Source organism: Danio rerio, chromosome 12, assembly GCF_049306965.1.
Source record: "Danio rerio strain Tuebingen ecotype United States chromosome 12, GRCz12tu, whole genome shotgun sequence".
Taxonomy (NCBI): Eukaryota; Metazoa; Chordata; class Actinopteri; order Cypriniformes; family Danionidae; genus Danio; species Danio rerio.
Window position 1 is genome coordinate 39,460,594 of NC_133187.1, and position 22,129 is coordinate 39,482,722.

The following is a 22,129-nucleotide window of genomic DNA, read 5'->3' on the forward strand; positions in this document are numbered from 1 at the left end:
CAGCTTTTATTTATTATTGTGGCCATAAAGTTTTCTCACCGGCTTGTTGTGTTCTTCCTCTGGTTGGTGGGCTGCGTGGCCCATCACCGGCGGCGTTGAAAGCAGCGACGCTGATCATGTAGGTGGTGTAGCCTGTTAAGTTCTTCAACTTTACCCCTCCTTCTGGCAGGAAGAGAGTCCGCAGTTTCTCCGTCTCGTTTTTTCGCTGATATTCCCAAAAGAAAATCTGCAGAAAGAACACAATAGGTCACACTCATATTATTGTTCTAAATGTCTGTTTCAGGCATTGCTCCTTTATAATTCCTTCATCTTCTGATGTTTTAATGTCCTGGTTTGTTTTTATTATTGAAATTATCTTTTTGTTAAGAAGAGTATTAATAAATATATAGAATATTTTTGGAAACATTTTCCATTTTTCTTCATTTATTTTTGTGAGAAAGCATTTTATTAAGGGTCTGCATTTTTAAACACACACACACACACACACACACACACACACACACACACACACACACACACACACACACACACACACACACACACACACACACACACACACACACACACACACACACACACACACACAAAATTATGAATAGTATATTGTGATTAATCATTTGACAGCACTAGCATGAATATAATTTTTGATAATTACTGAATCTTTTTAATCATTCATTAATTTGTGTTTGTGTGTGTAAAAACGCATGAGTTATTTAGGGTCAACAAATGAACCTCATGAAAAAGTACTCATAAGAGTCACACAAAAGTATTTTCCACACAGCAAGAGCCATCAGATTCTGACCTTATAGCCCTGAATATCTCCATTCTGAGTCTCCAGTGGAGGCGGGTCCCACGTCACATCAAATTGTGTGGCAGTAGCTGATTGGATGATCACATTTTGAGGTGGGGCAGTGGGAACTGTGAGAGACCATACAGGACATGATGAAGTTTTTTCCTTTTCATTTATTTATTGTATGAGATAATTAAGAACCTTTTGATTAAAATGAAAAGAAAACTAAAGTTTCACCTGCTTCACCAACAAAGACTTCCTGTGGTGAGCTGGTTGGACCTTCACCCACAGCATTATACACGCTCATTCGGATTTCATAGCGTTTGTGCTTCAGAAGATCTGCAAAATTCAAGTTTTTAATACATTATTGTAAAGGTTTTTATTTCAAAACCCACAACTCAATCCCTTTTGTTTTTGAGGAATAAAAAAACACCTTTGAGAAATCAAAATTACAATCTTTTGACATAAGAGGTCACTGAACTATAAAAACCTCCTGTACATTTCAGAACTCAGAATTTTGATATTAGTCAAAAACAGTATTTATTTTAATATTTTGATGTACTTCCAACAGGAACAAAATATTGAAAATGGCATGGGCCCTCATAACAAACTACCAGTAAGACAGGCGTGCTTAAGACTATTGTGTCTGAAGCTGTCAAAGTGATGTCAATAGAGAAGAACTGCCATTCCATTTGCAGAAACAAATGCTCAGACTTTGATTGAAGATAATCACAACATTTTTTTTTAATTAGATTAACTTGCATGGATTAATTGTTTACCTAAATAACAACAGTGTGTTCTAGAAAAATAAACATTGTCCACTTTAATTTCACTTAAGCCGCCTTTCCACTGCACACGACATTTGGACACGACTGTCGGAATTCGCCACCTTGTGGCAATCACAAAGCATTTTCAGTTTTGTCATGCACCATGGGAGAATAGCAGATCTCGTGGTGTCAGAAATAAAGGAGTGCAAAAGCAAGAGCCTTTATTCTCTGTGCGTTCACCATGATTGAATGAATGAACACTAGAAACTCATAGACGGCTAAAAAATTTAGAAGGGAATGTGGAAACAACATATAAAGTAATATGTTTTATTACTCATTTATGAATAGAAATGTATTTTTTAATATAAACTTTTTTTGATTTAAAAAATAACAAAAACTCTTTTTCATCTCGCACGCACGGACCTGCTTGAACAACACTGAAATACATCACATCCGGTCGGCTGGTCGCATACGGTCAAGTCGCAGGAGCTCAAATATTTCAACAGATCCGCAGCTTTAACTGGATCCAAATTTTCTGCATACGAAGATGATAGGAACTCCACGTATCTCCCGGACTACTCTCTATTGGAAATGAATGACCGGTCTGTTGCTTGTCGTTTGTCATGTACAGTGGAAAGGAGGCCATAGACTTTACAGGGCACCTATCATGCAAAGTCAACTTTTGCAAGCAGTTTTTCCTATCCACCGATATTGATTGACAGGCACATGTTACCATGTCCGACTATTAACGCGTGTCCACAAGACAGGATTTGCAAAGTAACTTGGATTAAAAGATCTGTTCCAACTCTCTGTGATCCAAATGCACCTCAAGAAGCAGTAAGTGCTACATATTATAACGTTTTCAATTATACTTTTTGAGCTACCTAATTTACAAGTACTGAAATCAGCACAGTTGCATAGTGTACACAACTATAATCGAGGGCGCTTCAATCAATTTTCGCAGATTAAATTAGCTATAACGGATCTCTAAACAGCAGAATATTTACTCATTTAGTGGGCATTCTGTCACATTAGCTGCGAGTAGATGAGCAAAAACAACACAATGTGTTAAACATATGCGCTAATGTTGCTACGGAATTTGTGTTTGGCTCATTCATCTAACTGTGGTATTTGCATCTGTTTCATTATGTCATTGTTTCATCGAGGTGGTGTGTGTTAATTAGCTGTGTTTATTCTTACATCTGAACTTGGTTGTCCTTCTCTGAAGTGAAATGTCATAAAAAGGGGGCGGGGAGAACTAGCTCATTTTCATATAAAGGCACAGGCACAAAAACAGATACAATTCCCTCTGACCCAAAATTGACATTTTCAACAGGTTAAACTAAATGCAACCCAAGCTCATTCTGGAAACGTAGCCCCGCGGATGTTTCTGGAGACCGCGATTTACGTGGCCGGAGGTAGGTACGGCCGCGTTTAGTTTTTTTCGAGCGAACGCTGCGGGGCGCTCCTCCTCTTTGCGCTCCGAGTGGAGGGCTTTTCCGATGCAACCAGTTTGTCCGCTTAGCTCACAGCGTTGCGTCGGCGGAGCGGAGGCCCCGGAGGAGGAGGAGGAGCCGGCCGCGGGGACGACAACCGGGATCGAGTCCGGGGAACAGCGGTTCCAAAAATTAGGTAAGACGAAAAACAGAATCCGAAAAATAAGGGCGAGAACGCGGCGGAATCCGAAAACGCGGTCGAAATCGAAGATTAGAGCTTTTGCTTTTTTTTTTTTTCCTGGACGGCTTTTGCAAACCGTCGCTCGGGTTTAGGGAAGGAGGAGGAGGACGAGGAGGAAGAGGAGGGCGGCCGGGTCGGCGGCTTTTCGCGCGAGAACAGCGCGGGCGCGAACAGTGCACGCTCCCGAGAGGCGCCCGAGACGCGAAAAAGCGTGCACAGCGGCCTCTCGCGGATCCGCGAAAACAAAAATCGATCGAATACGTACCTCCCGGGACGTATCTCGCGGTCCGCAGAAACGTCCGCGGGGCTACGTTTCCACAATGAGCCCGGGTTGCCTAAATGACCTGATGGGTATTCTAACCTTTAGACTCATTCTGGAGGCACAAAATACTAATTTTACTTAAATTGGAACCCCTTAAATCTTAGATCTTTATCAAAATTATAAGCTGACTTCAATAGAACAGTACCAAAATAAACAACAACAACAACAACAACAACAAAATGCAGTTTATGATCCCCTAAAGTTTGACTCAGGCTCTCTCATCACATTGTCGTCTCTCTCAGCCAGAATGATGAGTCAGTCTGCTTATCTGAACTCAATATACAGACTGCTCTTCCTCCAGGTATCAACAGCGGAGAGAAACCAGAGCCGGCTCTTGAATTCATTACCACTCAAGAGGAGAGCTGAGAACAGGCCGCTGATAGCAGCTAGCCTAAACATCCACACTGCATATTCTCAACTCTTAAGTAAGACTTGACTTGTGCTGCAATAAACACAGTCATATATCAGTTTTATGGATTGTGAAAGAGAAGGAGGAAAGGAAAACAGGAAGTGACTTACTGTCCAGCTCATATTGGGTGAGGGAGGGTTCACTGAGGTTTCTCATGCTATATGGAGCTGTCAGAAAGAAAGAATAATGGGAATTGGAATGAATCAAAAATAATGCAATAATTGATTATTGTCAAGCAAAAAACAAAGCAGCACACATTCTGATTTGTGCAACAAGTGAACATTTGTGTAGCATATTTCCAGCTAATTATATATATATATATATATATATATATATATATATATATATATATATATATATATATATATATATATATATATATATATATATATATATATATATATATATATATATATATATGCTTTTTAATTGTATTAAAAAATACTTTTATTTGTTTATACTTTTATTTTATTTAATTTTTATGTTGGTTCATCAACATACATTCCCAAATATTCAGAAACATTTAATATTACCTTATTTTTTTAAATAAAATTCTACTGTATCTTTTGGGCAACATTTTTTAAACAGAATTTTACCATATTATTATTGCATTCAGCTCTTTTTAATAAAAAAATAAAATAAATAAAATCAATGCCAGTGTTAACTCTGTTCTGAAATTAACAGAAATTATTTTAAAATTTAAAAAAAGTAAACAATCAAAATATAATCAGTCAAACCTACTTATTTAAATAAAAAAAAAATAACTTAAATATTGTTCTTAAACAATGTATCGTTAAAATGGGAATGTAAAGAATTGTTGTTGACAAGCTAAAATATTAACCAAAGTATGTTACAGATATCTCATGAAGTGAAAAATATCCATAAAATATATTTAGTTTTCCATATATTTTGTAAAACCAAGTTTCCCTCATTTATGTATGATTTTGAATTCCTCCAACTATTTTTAATGTTGAAAAGTAAAAAAAAATAAAAATAAAATAAATAAATATATATATATATATATATATATATATATATATATATATATATATATATATATATATATATATATATATATATATATATATATATAATTTTTTTTTTATATTGGTTCATCAACATATCGTCCCACACATATCAGAGGAATTGTCATCACCTACTCTTAGTAGATATATTTTATACTCACATGTGAGTTCTGCCCAGCTGGCTGAAGCACTGCTGATGGTATGAACACTAAAACTTCGAAGCCGATCATAAAGCAACTCCCGATATCGGATTCGAAAGCCAAGCAGGATTCCATTAATCTTCTCCTCAGGAGGGGGCTGAAGACAACAAGACAGTATTAAAGAGCAGCATACCTGTGCCAAAAACTATTGCACCCCTTCTTTTCTCCATTTTCCTTTTACTACAGAGTGCACAAGTCAGGTTCATTAAATTTCTCTGCAGGGAAAATGAATTTAAACAGTAACTAATAAACCCTTAAAACAGACCTGCTGTGAGCTCCAATGTTGTTAACAGATTGTTTGCGCTTCAACCCATCTGTTCACATTAGTTAATTTTATTTTTTAAAACACTCATGTTTAGTAGCAGAATTAACAAATAAAAACTACATTACCCATAATGCTGCAGAAGACTACACCAATAAGAGCAAATTGAATCAAAATAGAACTTTAGCTCCGTTCAGCATTATGTGTGTGTTTGTGTGTGTGTGTGTGTGTGTGTGTATAGAGTTGAAGGCAAATTTATTAGCCCACCTTCAAAAAACAGATTCTTTTTCAAATATTCTTGAACCATATAAGTAATGTTTAATTAAGCAAAGGCATTTTCAAAGTATTTCCTACAATATGTTTATTCTTTTGGAAAAATAAAAGTTTTCTTTTTTAGCTTGACTGAATTAAAAGCAGAAGCGTCATGGTGGCGCAGTGGGTAGCACGATCGCTTCACAGCAAGAAGGTTGCTGGTTCAAGCCTCGGCTGGGTCAGTTGGCATTTCTGTGTGGAGTTTGTATGTTCTCGCTGTGTTGGCTTTGGTTTTCCCCAAAGTCCAAAGACATGCACCATAGGTGAATAAGGTAAGCTAAATTGTCCATAGTGTTTTTGTGTGAAAGAGTGTGTATGGATGTTTTCCAGTGATGGGTTGCAGCTGGAAGGGCATTTGCTGCGTAAAACATATGCTGGCTAACTTGGCGGTTTATTCCGCTGTGGCGACCCCAGATTAATAAAGGGACTAAGCCTAAAAGAAAATGACTGAATGAATGAATGAAATAAATGCAGATTTATTTTTTTATTTTTATTTAAGTTCAATATTATAAGCCCCTTTAAGAAAAATTTAATTGTATTTTTTTGGCCAGCTACAAAACAAACTACTGTTATCCAATAAATTGCTAATGAACATAACTTGCCTAGTTAATCTAATACCCAGCGTTGGGCACATTCATTTAAAAGAGTAATTAAGTTACTAGTTACTTCTCACAAAGAGTAACTGAGTCAGTAACTGAGTTACATCTAATTTGTCAAATTAATATAAAATAAATATTTAAAAAATTGTATACTAATCAACATTTTTTTAATGTTGTTGTGGGACAATGTGAAAGACAACCATCAAATTCAACAGATCATTATAAATATTATCCTTACTATAGTAAAACACAATAAAACAACTCTTGGTCATCGGTGTGTGCAAGCGACTGTGCGCGTGCTTGTGTGTGAACACCCTTACTACTAGCCTCTGATTGGCAAACGATGGAAATGTACTCTTAGCCAATCATCACGCTCTCAGTTACATCACGTTCACAAACACACCAATTAACATCGCTGGTTGCACTTTGATACTAGTACATACTAGTAATACTTGCAAAATAACTTGTTATCATGTCCTGCTATAATGGCAAAGAAAAACGAAATAATTTAATAGAAGTTAATGAAACTATTATGATTATGATCATCTCTCAATTAATTAGCACTATGGAAAAATTATTTAGAACTCGAAACTAATTGGTTTGGTTCATTGGAAAGACCAAAAAAGAAAGTCAGAAAAGACTACTGATGTGTGGGACAGAGCTTGACAGGAACTTTATAGTGCACAGATCATGGATCAGTTTCTTCAATTCTACAAGTGTAAGTAAGTGTGATTGAAATGGTTGCCTCCTTGTTTTCTCTAGCTTGCAAATTATGTATTTAATTGTGTTCTGTTACTTGGAACCGCGTGTACTGTATCTGGTTAACTCTTTATATTCTCATATCACGTCTAATGCCACATTGAAAAACGCGTCACGTGCTGCTTTGTTTACGGATTTAAATAGATTTGTGAGCTCGCGATCCACTGCTGTTTGTCTTTGCTATGGCCACCATCAGCTGTTCCTCGTGTGGTGGTTAATTTCAAAATAGTTCAGCTTTTGCCGCTGTGTGCATTAATACTGAATGTGTGTTGTTGCTTTTATTTACGGTTAAGAGTAGAACAATATGCTGTTGTTAAACCACATTGCTTTAATGCACTCCTGCATTGGACTCACACATACCTGCCAACATTTGTCCCTAAAAATCCGGGAGACCAGGTGGTTATGTTTGGGGGTGAGGTGTCTGAATAACACTGTTGAGAACCGGGTACTGTGTACTGTGGTGTTAGTAACCACTTTAAAGCATGTTGCGGGCTGCCGCTACGGATCCTATACCAATGTTGGGGACCGGAGGGGAAGGGGGCTGGGGGATGGTAGTTAAAATTATGAGAGTTTTCCGGGATAAATAAGAAAAACGGGAGAGTGGCGGTGGATGGGTCTAAAATATATAAGACTCCTGGGAAAAACAGGAGTGTTGACAGGTATGCTTACACATACACTATGCACTCTGACTACTTCAATATTGTTGATAAGCGGTGGTGGCCATTTCACTCTGTTTCACCGGGTCATTGGTCTAATCAGCGCAGATTAGCATCACGCTAAGGAGGGGTTTGGGAACAAATGAATCACTGAACAAATCATATGGCAGTCGCTGGGATAATAAGGTAAAAATTATAAGACAATGAAAGTGTTTTTGACCTTCCATGCATATCAGTATTTTGTTGGAGACCCATAAAACCAAAATATGACCCTTTTTAATGTATAATAGGGACTCTTTAATTATTTTTAGTTTTTTAAATCCCTATAGCTAAAATAAATGGGAAAACAATTTCAAAACTGCGAAAAATGGGGGAAAAAAAGGAAAACAATGGACTGAAGCAGTTTCAATTTACTAGAACTTTTTCTATGTTTTCACAATCTATGTTGTAAAAGTGATATAGAAATAAAGATGAATTAAAACATGAAGGAATGCACACTATTGGTCAGGAAAAAAAAACGCTTCAATTTAAAGCTTACTCTGGGGTTGATTCAACAAGTTTTACAACACCTTTGAGACTACATATAATTGAACGTTGTGTAAACACATGTATGTTGCTAATAGCCTCAGGATAAATCTAAGTATAAACCAGACTTTTCCAAAAGTTCAAACTGAACAATCCCCTTTATTATAAGAGGAACCCCCCAACCCTCCGTAATAAAGCATGAATGAACTGGTTCAGTGGGAGGAAGCAGTTCACTCACCTTTTGGATAAAGACATGAACCAGAGGCCCTGCGGTTTTAAAAACAAGCCCTCTTTGAAAACTTAATTCTACGGTGACTCTGAGAATGCAGCTTTAAGATGTCCTCTTGCTCTGTTATTACAATCCGTTGATGGAAAAGCATGACTGCTGCAGCTCTGCATTATCAAGCATGGTGGAAATTCCTTGCTTCTTACTTACCTGCCAGCAAATCAGCACCGAGGTTGTGGTGTGCGGCGTGACGGTGAGAATTGTAGGAGATTCGTCTGGAGCTGGAGAGAGAGCAAGAGATACAAATAAACCGTGTCTTTGTACCTGGCATCCAAAGTTTTACGCTGCATAAACATCACATTGCTTAACATGCCAAGTTGGTCTCAAAGCCTGATTTGTTGCGTTGAGTTTCAAACAAGCATTATGTGGCGTCTAACTTCAGTAGAGTTGCTTAGGCTTAATTTAGTTTCATGGCAACCAGAGATACTGCAATACCTCAGTCTACTGCCTCCAGCAATGACATCATCACTGGTGCACAATGACATCACCTGACAATAAAAACTTGGCTGCTATTATGGCTAGCATCTGTGTGCTGCATAATGGTCGATTCATGACATCCAGAAAGACTTGACTGTATATTTTCAGAAGACAATGGAGTCACAGAGAGAAGAATACAGTGTTTAAAGGGATAGTTCACCCAAAATTAAATATTCTGCCATTATTTATTTACTCGTCACTTGGTCCAAATCAATGTGAGTTTTTGTGTTCAACTGAATAAGAAATGATGAATATGGTGGAAACCTGTAACTTCCATGGCACAGGTAACTTCCTGGAACGTCCATTGACTTCTATAGTATTTTTAAATATGCAGTGTTAATGTAAATATAGTGTGTTAAATATAAAATGATAGTCCAAACAAAAAGTAACATGTCTATCATTATTTATTTACCCTTTACCTGTTCCAAACCAGTTTGGGATTTTATATTCTGTTAAACACAACATAAGAAATATTAAAGAATGCTGGAAACCTGTAACCATTGACTTCCATAGTATTTTGTTTTACTCTACAGCAAAAAAAAAAAAAAAAAAAAAAAGAAAAGAAAAAGAAAAAGAAAAAAAATTTTTTTTCCAAATATTTAAAAATTCTTAAATAAAGAAACATTTTCTAGACAAGCACAAAATAGTGTCTTGTTTTAAGAAGTAACAAGTCTAAATTATGTGACTTTTCCCTCAAAACAAATAATCTGCCAATACGTTAAGCAAAATCATCTTGTTTTTTTTTTCTTTGCAACTACATTAATTTAAAAGTAATACAGTTTATTCTTTAAAGAGCTTTTAAAAGACGCATCCCAAGGCATTTAGATCTATGGATGTAAAAAATACATAAATAAACATAGATATACAAAGTAAAGAAGTAAAATATCTATACAAGAATATATGTATAAAAGACAAAACAAAAAACAAAGCTATTAAAATAAAAATTAAGAAAACTTTAAATCACATTAAAATGAAAATAAAATCTATCCTGAAAAATACATTTTTAAGTGATGATTTAAAAACAAACAAAAAAAACTTTTATTAAAATGGCATATTATTTTGCTCTTTTAAAGGAATAATCACTTGTTATTTCTGAAAACAGGAAAATATTTTTTTTGCTTGCATAAATATAAGAATATATAGACAAGAAACAAAAATATATACATATATACATTCATATATATATATATATATATATATATATATATATATATATATATATATATATATATATATTTATTTATTTTTTTTTTTTTCTTCAGTGTACTATGAAAGTCAATGGTTACAGGTTTTTAACATTCTTCAAAATATCTTTCCCTTTAAGGTTAAGTAAAATATTGTGTTATTTTCAAAAAAGCCTTTTTATGAAAGACTCACTTTAATTTTGTCCATGAGAATTCTCCTAAAAAAAGTAGTTACTGTGAGCTGACTCTCCTTTTATAAGATGATCTACTTTGCTTATTTTAGAAATATTTAGAGTTAGTATAAATATTTTTGAGAAAATGCTTATTTCTATTTTGCTCAAATATGTATGATACAAATTATATAAAAATTTAAATATCAAAGTAACAAAATTGTTTTGTACAGTTTTGTTATTATGTACTGTATGTGTGTCACATATACATAATACATATTTATATATATATACACACACACATATCTCATGTCAAAACAAACCTATATTCTGGATGCGATTAATTGTGATTATTAATTGCCCAGCACTAATTATTGTACATGAAATACATACTTTTATTATAAAATATATAATATATTTTTGAAAGAATTTTTTTTTGTTGTAAAGATGCATTCGATGACCCCTTTAAATACAGTGGACACACATTCCATAATAAATCATAGATTAAAAAGGATAGGAAAAAGTTCTGACCATCCTGAAGTGTTGTGATGGCTTCACTCTCTTGACTGTAGTCACTGTCTCCAATATCATTAGTGGCCTTCACTCTGAACTGATACGAGGTGAAAGGCTTCAGCCTGAAAAAAAAAAAAAAAAAAAAAACACTTATAGCTAACAGAAAAATGTCACTGTTACTCTACAATGTAAAATATTTATGTTGCTTTAACTTATTTCAGTAAGTTAATCAGGTTTCAACAATTTTGTTTTTAATTTATACAAAGTTGAAGTCAGTTTGATCGATGTAACTTGAGATGACTAGAAAAGTTTGATTGAACTGATAAATTTAAAGCTGGGAAAATTTTGTTTAAAGTGTATGAATGAATGACAACTAATTTAAAACACTCCAGTGGATGTCTTTTGTACCTGTCTACAATGTAGGAGCTGGACTCGTGGCTGACAGAGGCAGAATGCACTGTCCAGTTCTTCTCGGGCAGCTCGCGGACCTGAACCGTGTAATAACGGATTGGCGATAAACCATCGCTGCCTGGTTCCCATGACAACAGCACACTGCGCGCCTGCACATTCTCCTGAGGGACTGTGGGACGACTGGTGGGCTGAGGCCGAGCTGGAGGTCAAAGGTCAAGCATAAGAACTCTTAAAAACACTGAAAAAGCAAACACACTCCTGTCATACATAAAGTTATGAAGTCCAGAGGACTTTTCTTTAGTGAATTGGTTGGTTTAATGGAAACTATTTCCTTTAGTTCAAACAAACCATTCACTAGCTTTGCAAAACGTCACGCAAGTTATTAAAAAAACTAAACTAAAACTTAATTTCAATTGCAACTTTTGAAACTCATTAACTGACACGCTGATGAACCATCTTAAAGGTCTACCCCAGTATTTATTGATAAAAAGAAACAGACTTTCTCCTTATCTTGAAACTAGCCTTACCAAGAAAGATTTCAATATCTTTAAATATATTGATGCTAAACCAGTTGAGCTACTGTATGTAGTGGAAAAATTCAATTGAATTATTACTAAAACATTGATTTTAATAAAACTTCTCTTTTTTACTAGAAACATCCTATATTAGGTCAAATACAGTTGAAGTATGAATTATTAGCCCCCCTGTTTACTTGAATCCCCAATTTCTGTTTAAGGGAGAGAAGATATTTTTCAACATATTTCTAAACATAATTGTTTTAATAACTCATCTCTAATAACTGATTTATTTTCTCTTTGCCATGATGACAGTATAGAATATTTTATAAAAAAAGTTCAAGAAACTTCAATACAGTTTAAAGTGCCATTTAAAGGCTTAACAAGGTTAATTCGGTTAACTAGACAGGTTATGGTAATTAGGCAAGTTATTGTTTAATGATGGTTTGCTCTGTAGACTATCCAAAAATAATTAACATTTTAAAAGAGCTAATAATTTTTTATCTAAATTAAATAATAATAATAATAATAATAATAATAAAAAACTGCTTTTATTGTAGCTGAAATAAAATAAATAAGACTTTCTCCAGAAAAATATACATAATATTATACTGTGAAAATGTCCTTGCTCTGTTAAACATCATATGGTAAATATATAAAAAAGAAAGAAATACCAAAGGGGGGATAATAATTCTGACTTCAACTGCCTTCCTAGAGATGATACAAAAACAAATATTAAAAGAAGGGTCATTCAGAAGGTGTCCATCTGCTTTTAAACATACAGTTGAAGTCCTAATGATCTGAGGCCCCCTGTTTATTTTTTCCCCAATTTCTGTTTAACAGAGAGAAGATTTGTTTTCAACACATTTCTAAACATAATAGTTTTAATAACTCATCTCTAATAACTGATTTATTTAATCTTTGCCATGATGACAGTAAACAATATTTTACTAGGTCTTTTTCAAGACACTTCTAAACAGCTTAAAGTGACATTTAACGGCTTAACTGGGTTAATTAGGTTAACTAGTAAGGTTTGGGTAATTAGGCAAGTTATTGTATAAAGATGGTTTGTTCTGTAGACTATCGAAAAAAAAAAAAAAGCTTAAAGGGGCTAAAAATGTTGTCCTTAAAATGGGTTATAAAATATGAAAAACTGCTTTTATTCTAGTCAAAATAAAACAAGACTTTCTCCAGAAGAAAAAAAAAATTATTAGACATACTGTGAACATTTTCTTGCTCTGTTTAACATCATTTGAGAAATATTTGAAAAAGAAAAAAAAAATCAAAGGGGGGGCTTAAAATACTGACATCAACTGCATTCATTCAATAAGTGTAAATCCTGGCTCTACAATCTAAGGCTCTAAAAAGTACTGGATGTGAAGCAGGGTAAAGAAGATAAAATCTGGTATCTGGCTAGCCTGTGTGTCACAGTCTGCAGCAAGCGCTGTTCGCTGTTATTGTCGGACCTATTCTTTACAAAGAATAAAATCTTTTTGAAAGTAAACCTTGTAAGACTTTGTTTCTTGATCAGTAATAGTCTCTTTATTTGAAATTGCCACAACAGCTACTTTTGGTTGGTGTTTTTATGGGGTGTTAGTTAACATGACACCATTTTGGGATCCTGAAAATGTTTCACCAATTTTGGTGAAATTACCGTTTTTTTTTTTTTTTTTTTTTTTTAAACATTACAGACTACTGTCTCTGCTTAAACTGAATCTGATGTTAAAACAGCGTTGTCCTGCACATGTATTATTTAAAGTAAAAGCAATGTGTATTTATATAGCGCATTTATTTTGTATGACTATATACGAAAAGCGCTTCACAATCATGAGGGGAGGGGTCTTTCCACACCACCACCACCAGTGTGCAGCATCCACTTGGATGATGTGACAGCAGCCACAGGACAACGGCGCCAGTGTGCTCACCACACACCAGCTATTAGTGGAGTGGAGAGACAGTGATAGAGCCAATTTTGTGGATGGGGATGATTGGGAGGCCATGATCATTAAAGGCTGATGGAGGTAATTTGGCCAGGACACTGGAGTTACACCCCTACTGTTTACAAGAAGTTGCTTTAACGTCTCATCAAAAAGACAGCGCTCACTGACAGTATTGTGTCCCCTTCACTATACTGGGGCATTAAGACTCACACAGGTTAGGCGCCTCTGCTGGCCTCACTAACACCACTTCCAACATCAACCTAGTTTTCCCATGTGGTTCACCCCTCCAGGTACTAACCAGGCTCAGCCCTGCTTAGCTTCAGTGAGTAACCAATCTTGTACTGTGTGACCTTTTATATTTTTCCCTCTGTTTTTTTAATTAATTAATAAATTTAATATTATTTATTTATTTTCTTTAAAAATAAATCTGCATTGTGTAACACCCTTTCAGTTTTTTCAACAAGTTGTTGCAATCTTATATTGTTAATTGTTTTAGAAATCAGTTAATAGAATGTGTGCAGGTGTATAATGTTTATTTACAAAGTGACATTGGCCTGGAGTGTGAAATATGGCATTTTAGTCATTTATGTAGATCCTTATAAACAGATCAATTTTATGGTCTGACTTTGTTGTCATATTTACCCTCAGCATAGCTTTCAAGTTGTAAAATGACTGTGTACTTTCAATTATGAATAACCTGCAACCTCAAAGACTAGTTTTAAATGATCAACACTGGGTATGCGAGTCTTCATTTAATATTATCCTTGCTTCACTGCACACTTATAATCCTTCTGAACACGGTGAACATTTTTAAAAATACATCAGGATATGGAAATTGTATGACTCTCATATTACATTATATAAGAGGTCTTCATGAGTCAAAAGTTCTGTGCTCTACACTGGATCAGTGAACTGCATAAATAATCCAAGCTCTGATTATGATGCTCTGCAAGAGGAATGTGCCTCCGCTTGGGTGGAAATCAGGAAAACTTCTTCCAGAAGTGTAAAACCACAACAAAGCAGCTCTGGCTAGAAGGGATCGAGATGTTTTGGACTCAGCCTTAGTGGACCGTAGACGTCTCCGTTCAGAAACATGAACACACACAAACATATACGCAATAAGATCATCCGGATATGGGTGGTACATTGATGCCATATCAATTGATCAACATATCATTGACATACACATAGCCTGAAATAAATGTATATTATATAATATAATATTATATTATATTATATTATATTATATTATATTATATTATATTATATTATATTATATTATTATACATACAGTACTGTGGAAATGTTTTAGCCCAACATTAAATCAGTTTTTTTTACTGATGGTATAATGGATATATGTGGCCCATTAAACTAGTAATTTAAAAGTGTAGATGTTTTTAAAGATTTATACAGGGTATACATGTATGGTTTGTTAGGATAGGACAGGGGTGCCCAAAATCAGTCCTGGAGGGCTGGTGTCCTGCTGAGTTAGCTCTAACTTGCTTCAACACACCTGCCAGGAAGTTTCTAGTATATCTTGTCAGAGCTTGATTAGCTTGTTCAGGTGTGTTTGATTAGGATTGGAGCTAAACTCTCCAGGACACCGGCCCTCCAGGACCGAGTTTGGACTCCCCTGGGATAGGAGTAAGGTTAGAGTTGGAACTATTTTGGTTTAATTGTTTAAGATATGTGAAAGCAATGTTGGAGAGAGGCTCTTTGTCCTGGACTGAGCTGCATTTTTTACCAGTGTTAGAAATATTGTCTGAATTGATGGAAATGTGAATGTAAAAAGTACAGAAATGTGTTAATTAATTATGCCATTCCTTCTGGAAAAGACTTCTGTTGTAATAACTTTCATTTTTAGCATGATAATTATCCGCTAATTGCAATAAAATCCTATTCGAAGATAGAAAACAGCTAATGAAACACAGACAGTCATGAAATGGGCTCTATCGGGTCCAGACCTGAATTTTATAGAGACTGTATGAGATCATCTGGACAGAAAAAAGCTGTGGCACTCTAAACCTCAAGAAGAACTCTGAAAAGTGTTAAAAGAAGTCTTTTGAAGTTTTGAAACAGTAAAAAAAAAGAAATTTTGCACAGTACTGTATACATTTTTTTACTATTTCTTAACGTTTTTGAGAGCTTTGATTTAAAATATTTAATTAAAATTTTATTTGTAATTTTTTATCAAATATTTGACTTTACTACTAAATAATTAACGTATAATTATTACTTTAACTTTATAATACTGAATTACTGTTAGAAATGAACAGTAAAACAAAGAGAAAACTGAAGTCATTGCATTTGGGAACTGACGTGTGGTTCTCAAGGTGAATGCATGCCTTGGCTCTAATGGTCAAACAACAATAAATAGGGTCAAGAATCTTGGTGTGATTCTGGAGTCAGATCTGAGTTTCAGTTTCAGTTTCAGTAGTCATGTCAAAGCAGTAAGTAAATCAGCGTACTATCATCTCAAAAACATTGCAAAAATTAGATCTTTGTCTCCAGTGAAGACTTAGAGAAACGTCTTCATGCTTATTACTTGTCTATAAATCACTAAATGGTCTAGGAACTCAATACATTACAGAGATGCTCACTGAATACAAACCTAACAGATCACTCAGATCATTAGGATCATATAAACTAGAAATTCCAAGAGTTCAGTCAAAGCAGGGTGAATCCACCTCCAGCTACTATGCCCCCCCACTGATTCCACTGCTGAATTGTGCAAAAATAGATCTATAAAAAGTCAAAATCTGACTTTAAGTTATTTATTTATCTTAATCACACCAGACACACTGATGTAAAGCTCAGTTTGAGTTTGTTTTTCCCCATTGTTGATGTGTGATAATAATGTAGATTACCTCTCTTCTCGGTAGTGACGACTAAGGCTTCCGCCGCCTCTCCCCATCCCTTGCGTGTCTGCGCTCTGATACGAAACACATACACCGATTCCGGCCTCAGTCCAGTGACAGTATACTGCCGTGCGCTGGAGTTCAACACGTCAAACGTGGCCGTGTTGCTATTGGTGGAGTTCAGCCGGTATGTGATCTGATAGGCTGGAGAGGGAAATTATGACATCATAGACATCAGCACAGGACAATATGTGCTTTTCCTTGCGTGCCATCAGGGACATGCAACACATTGATTAGAGGAAACACATTCTAATGAACAAAAGCAAAACAAACGGGATTCTGTTTACAATGGACTGTTCAAGAATGGAAGCAATTATGTGTTTTTAGCTTGAGGTCAGATTTTATTATTCTTTTAATAGACTTTAATTTCAAAGTGGCAGTAAAGATATTCACAAGGAAACAAAATATTTCTATTGTAATTAAATGCTGTTGTTTTAAGCTTTGGTGACATTAATAATAATGAGAAACACATCTTCAGCACCAAATTAGCCTATACAATTTTTTTGTTTGTTTGTTTTATTATGAGACTTTAAGGACTAGATTAACAACTGAAACTGAGTCTTAAAATATACAAAAACAGAACTACTTAAATGCAGCCTTAGTTTGCATTTCTTTCAAAAATAATAAAACAAAAATATAATTTACATGACATTGTGTGATTGTTTTTATTTGCACTAAATTTCATTAACCATAATACTGAAAATAATGTAACTCTTTCTGTTTGCATGATGGTAAAAGAGGTCATTTAGAAAACAAGCATGCAAGTATAAACATCAGAAAGCAAAAATGCATGCACAATCAAACATGCAGACACACAACAAACAAGCAAACAACCTCTTACCGAGTATGATGCCATTGGGTTGGGAAGGTGGCTGCCAGATGAGTCTGACTGAGGTGGTCCGAACTTCAGGAAACAGAATGACAACAGGCGGCCCAGGAACTAAAACGGAAAAAATCATACAATATCAAAGACACATCTGAGTATATGATAAAGAAACTATTTATTAATGGTGCATTATCATGCCCACCGTCATCAAGGGTTCGCTCCAGGATTGAAGGAGTGCTGGGTCGACCGTCTCCAATGCGGGTAAAGGCTAAAACCTGGATCTCATATAGAACATACTTCCCCAGTCCGGTCAGTTGAACACTATGACTGGCGTTTCCTTCAACAGTCCAGAACTGAAGAGGAGAGTCTGAATCCTTCTCCTTGTATGCCACCTGAAAGTAGAAGTATAGAATTTCTAGTAAATGAAGTACAAAGAAACTTTAATTGTATGCAAAAATGCAAATTTGATTTTGTGTTCATTGAAGTAATTAAAATGTAGGTCAGAATGTTTGTAGGTAGCTTAGGATATTGATACACAAGTTTGTTGTTAGTCATTGGTCAACACTGGATCATTGTTTTTGCATTGCTCACTGGTAAGATCCAGGTAGTGGGTTTTAGCCAATTTAGCACATTGAATCTGCCATTTTTGCAATATTTCTAAATATATGTGGCATATCCACAAAAAAAAAAATGCTTTTCTTTCTAAGAGTTTTTGTCTTGTTTCAAGTCCAAATATCCATAAACTCTTAAATCAAGGAGCATTTTCCAGACAAGCGACACATATCGTATTGTTTTCAGAAAAAAAATACTTTTTTTTTTCCATAAAGGGAACCCATTATGCCGCTTTTCACAATACGAGTGTGTATGTGACATTTCAGCGCAAAATATACCAAACATTATGTTTTATAACTCTTTAAAACCACCCATTTTAGGCTTTGATCCAATTTGCGCCATTTTGGTGACTGACACTATAAATTCAAATGAGACTGTGGTCTTTTCAAAAGAGGGCGAGGCTACAAATGCCTATGTGTCAGCATAGTGGCAGATTAAAAGACAAGACAATCATTCTATGCTAATTAGGGAGAAATCGTCACTAATAGGTGGGGCTTCCCCATCTGATGACATGTACAAAAGGAGAATGTTGGGAAGTCTTTGCAGTGTGCTTAGGTCTTTTAGCCAAGATGTGATGCAAAGCACCACTATTTCAGTCCTATGATGTCAGTCTGTTGTATCACACCCTTTAGTTTAATTTTAATTCCTCACTGACCTTATATCCTAGGATGAGTCCATTCCGGTCAGGTTCCGGAACTTCAAACCAGCGGACCAGAATGCTGCTGGAGGTAGTAGCAAATGCAGAAACATTTGTGGGGCCACAAGAGGGGACTGCAGCAAAACAGAGGAAGACAGAAAGCTTCAAACAGATGAATGCTTCCGTAAAAGGCTTATGTGGATAAATTAGCCGTTTTGAATATGTCTGTGCGTACCAAGACCTTAATGGGGGTGTTTAATGCATATATGTGTGTGCAAGGGATTAAGTGTGTGATTTCTATACACATAATGCAACGGCAGTGAGGCCTGGAAGACACCAGGATTTGATCATTATTAAGGGAGTAACACAGAGAATCACTCTCTGGCACAAATCCCTGGACACTGAGAGCAGAATTGCAGACATTTGATTGGCTAAAAAAGAAAATACAGGAGAGTCATGTGCACAGAGCCATGTGTTACCAATTTCCTCAACACCCGCTTATTTATCCCAAAACCCACTTCCATGAATTCTAGTAACCACGGAGACCAAAAAGAGGAGGTCCAGAGAAAGTAAGGATTGCTTCTTTTTCATGGCACAAAATAAATGAAAAGACTTGCACTTGTGTGTGTGTGTGTGTGTGTCTGTGTGTGTGTGTTTGCATCTGTGTCCATTTATGGCATTTAAACCGGAAATCCTGTGCCCATGTTTTACACATGATAATTTAAAACAAGCTTTAAGCTCAACATATGCGATCCATAATCAACTTGTTGCTAAAACCAACTTTTTAATTTCAGCATTTTAAAACAAATTGTATTAGTTAAAAAAGATATTTAAAAAATATTTTCTATCTTTTTGAATTTTTATTTCATTTTATTTGTATATTTGTCTGTATATTTTAGTATATACTTTATATTATTTAGTTGAAATAGTTGATAAGACAATCTTTTGAATATTTGTTTGATATAATTTTTCTTAATCTAGCATTTCCTCTGTTGATTTTATTTATTTATTTCATTTAACAATTTTTTTATATATAATTATTATTATTGCTGTATTATAGTAAGTACAGTTCAAACAGTTCAAAACTAGATTAAAGGCATATCTGATTAGTAAATGATACACACAATGCATCACATAAAGGTATTATGGATAAGCGTGCTCCATGCAGGTGAGCTGGCTTGACAAGCACCTGTAGGAGCCACTCCTCCTGTCGAAATGCACCAGACATTTTGTTAGAAATACTTATATTCTTTACATCTCATGTTTGTTTATATAACTACTATTTACAATTATAACATTTAATTTTTGCATCTCGTTTAAATACACTATGAACAGCAGCTGCGTCAATTATTTTTCTTTATTCTCTATTTCCACCTGGGGATATCCATCCTGAGGCCCCCAGACATTAGCCCCTTTCACACATACAGACCTTTCCGGAAAATTACCGGCAATTTTCTGGAAAGGTCTGTATGTGTGAACGGGCCCTTTTTGAAAATACCGGTAAATTCGTTCCGGCTATTTTCCGGAAAGAGAAGTTGTAACATTACCGGTAATTTGCCGGAATGCTGCGCTGTGTGAACGCAGAAGGAAGATTTCCGGAAAGAGCGTGTACACGTCTAGATCGTGCTGACGTGAGACGTCTACTTTAGCCAATCAGAACAGTCAGACGCATTCACGTGCGCGCGGTTTATGAGAATAAAAGCCTTTGAATATTTTTCCAGACACCTGCTAGATGTTAGTCAGATAACATTTCTATGTTCCTGCTTAATGCTAACTGTGTAAATAATTATCGATAAAATGTTTATGATAATCCGTTGTTTGTTTACCTTCAAGCTTTGCGTGTGCCCGTGAGCGCCCATAGCGCCAGAACACACACATATCATGAACATCTCGACATGCGAAAGTGTTTCTCTATGTTTTCATTGGAGTTGTTCACAATACTGATCCATCCACAGAGTTTGTGATGTAGTCAAATGTTTACAAACATTTCTAGTTATTTCTAGTTAATGATGTCAGAATTTAACGGCATTTTGCGATGGATGTGTGAATGCTCTTTTCCGGAAAAATTCCGTAACGAAATTTTCCGGATATTTACCGGTATCACTGTGTGAAAGGGGCTATTGATGCAATCCAAGACCTGTAAAGAAATGATGCTAAGGTATCCATAATCCTGGACCAGGCCATATCCTGAGCTGATGCTGTGGTGGTCATGGAGGAGTGGAGTGCATTAGACGGATTCCTGAAAGACCCCAGTGACAGACGAGTCCTCACTTTGATTCTGTTGGGCAGCCTGAACACTTGCTGGTGACATACTCACTCCTGCAGTTCTCCAAGATGGATATCCATTGTTCTCAAGTGTTCTGTGCCTAGACAGCAGCTCCACACAGAAAGTTTGGCCAGGGGATAAATGGTTGTGCCCAACAGAGCCTGGTTTTTCTCTAGTTTTTTTTTCCCTTCACTTTGTGAATTGGTGAATTTTGTTCCCTGCCTCTGTCGTCACTGGCTTGCTTGGTTTGGGATTTGTTTAGCTACACATCGTTGGATTTTCTCTTTAGTGTTTGGACTTTTAGCAGTGATATTAAAACTACACTGAACTGAACTAAACTGAACTTCAACCCTGAAAACTGTAATTACTAGAACTACTTTGTTAAAACTACTGTGCTTTGACACAGTCTACATTGTAAAAGCGCTATATAAATAAACATGAACTGAATTAGTTCTTTATTTGTTATGCCATTATCAAAATATATATATATTAAAACATTAAAACATGCAGCATATAAATGTATAAAAAAAGGAATTTCGATTTCTGCTTTCTCCTTACCAGACTCTCTGGTTCTGCCCCGTACAGGTTGACTCCAGGGTCCCGCTCCGATGCCGTTAATGGCCTGAACTCTGACCTCATATTCGGTCCACTCCTCCAGGTCCTCTATAGTGAACTCTCTCTCCAGACGGTCTGCGATAACGTGCAGCAGAGCTTTAGATGGAGCTCCAGTCCTGCTGTACTGCACACGATAACCCACCGAATCAGGGTTCCCATTGTACTCCCATTCAGGAAGAGGCTGATGAAAAACAGAGTACGTGAGTTTGTGTCACAGTGGGATATATGCATGTTTTGTTTAGATTGTAGAACTGTTACATATACATATATTTATTTTCAATTCTCTTTGACTATCTCTCCTTTTTCATTGTTTCCCTTCATTTCCTTATAGGATTTGTCTTCGTCAACCAACTACTGTAGTATTTACCCCATATATTATTGTTGTTATTTCTTTTTTTTTTCTTTTTTTTATTCTTGTTCTCCTTCTCTTCTTAGACTCAGATTGTGTTTTTGTTT

The 22,129-nt window shown here is 35.6% G+C and overlaps 1 protein-coding gene across 11 annotated transcripts in view; it reads right to left on the reverse strand.

Moving 5' to 3' along the window:
* sdk2b (sidekick cell adhesion molecule 2b) overlaps positions 1-22,129 on the reverse strand; it is a 637,792-nt gene that overhangs the window by 41,651 nt on the left and 574,012 nt on the right. For all 11 annotated transcript variants that reach the window (XM_009306870.4, XM_009306868.4, XM_009306869.4 and 8 more), the window contains 13 exons: positions 21,617-21,854; positions 18,811-18,926; positions 17,746-17,935; positions 17,559-17,657; positions 16,667-16,861; positions 11,342-11,543; positions 10,952-11,055; positions 8,740-8,810; positions 5,152-5,287; positions 4,076-4,132; positions 1,028-1,129; positions 803-918; positions 40-226 (listed from right to left, as the gene is read on the reverse strand). In XM_009306870.4, the coding sequence (XP_009305145.1) occupies positions 40-226; positions 803-918; positions 1,028-1,129; positions 4,076-4,132; positions 5,152-5,287; positions 8,740-8,810; positions 10,952-11,055; positions 11,342-11,543; positions 16,667-16,861; positions 17,559-17,657; positions 17,746-17,935; positions 18,811-18,926; positions 21,617-21,854 (1,813 nt within the window). The remainder of the gene's footprint in view (positions 1-39; positions 227-802; positions 919-1,027; positions 1,130-4,075; positions 4,133-5,151; positions 5,288-8,739; positions 8,811-10,951; positions 11,056-11,341; positions 11,544-16,666; positions 16,862-17,558; positions 17,658-17,745; positions 17,936-18,810; positions 18,927-21,616; positions 21,855-22,129) is intronic.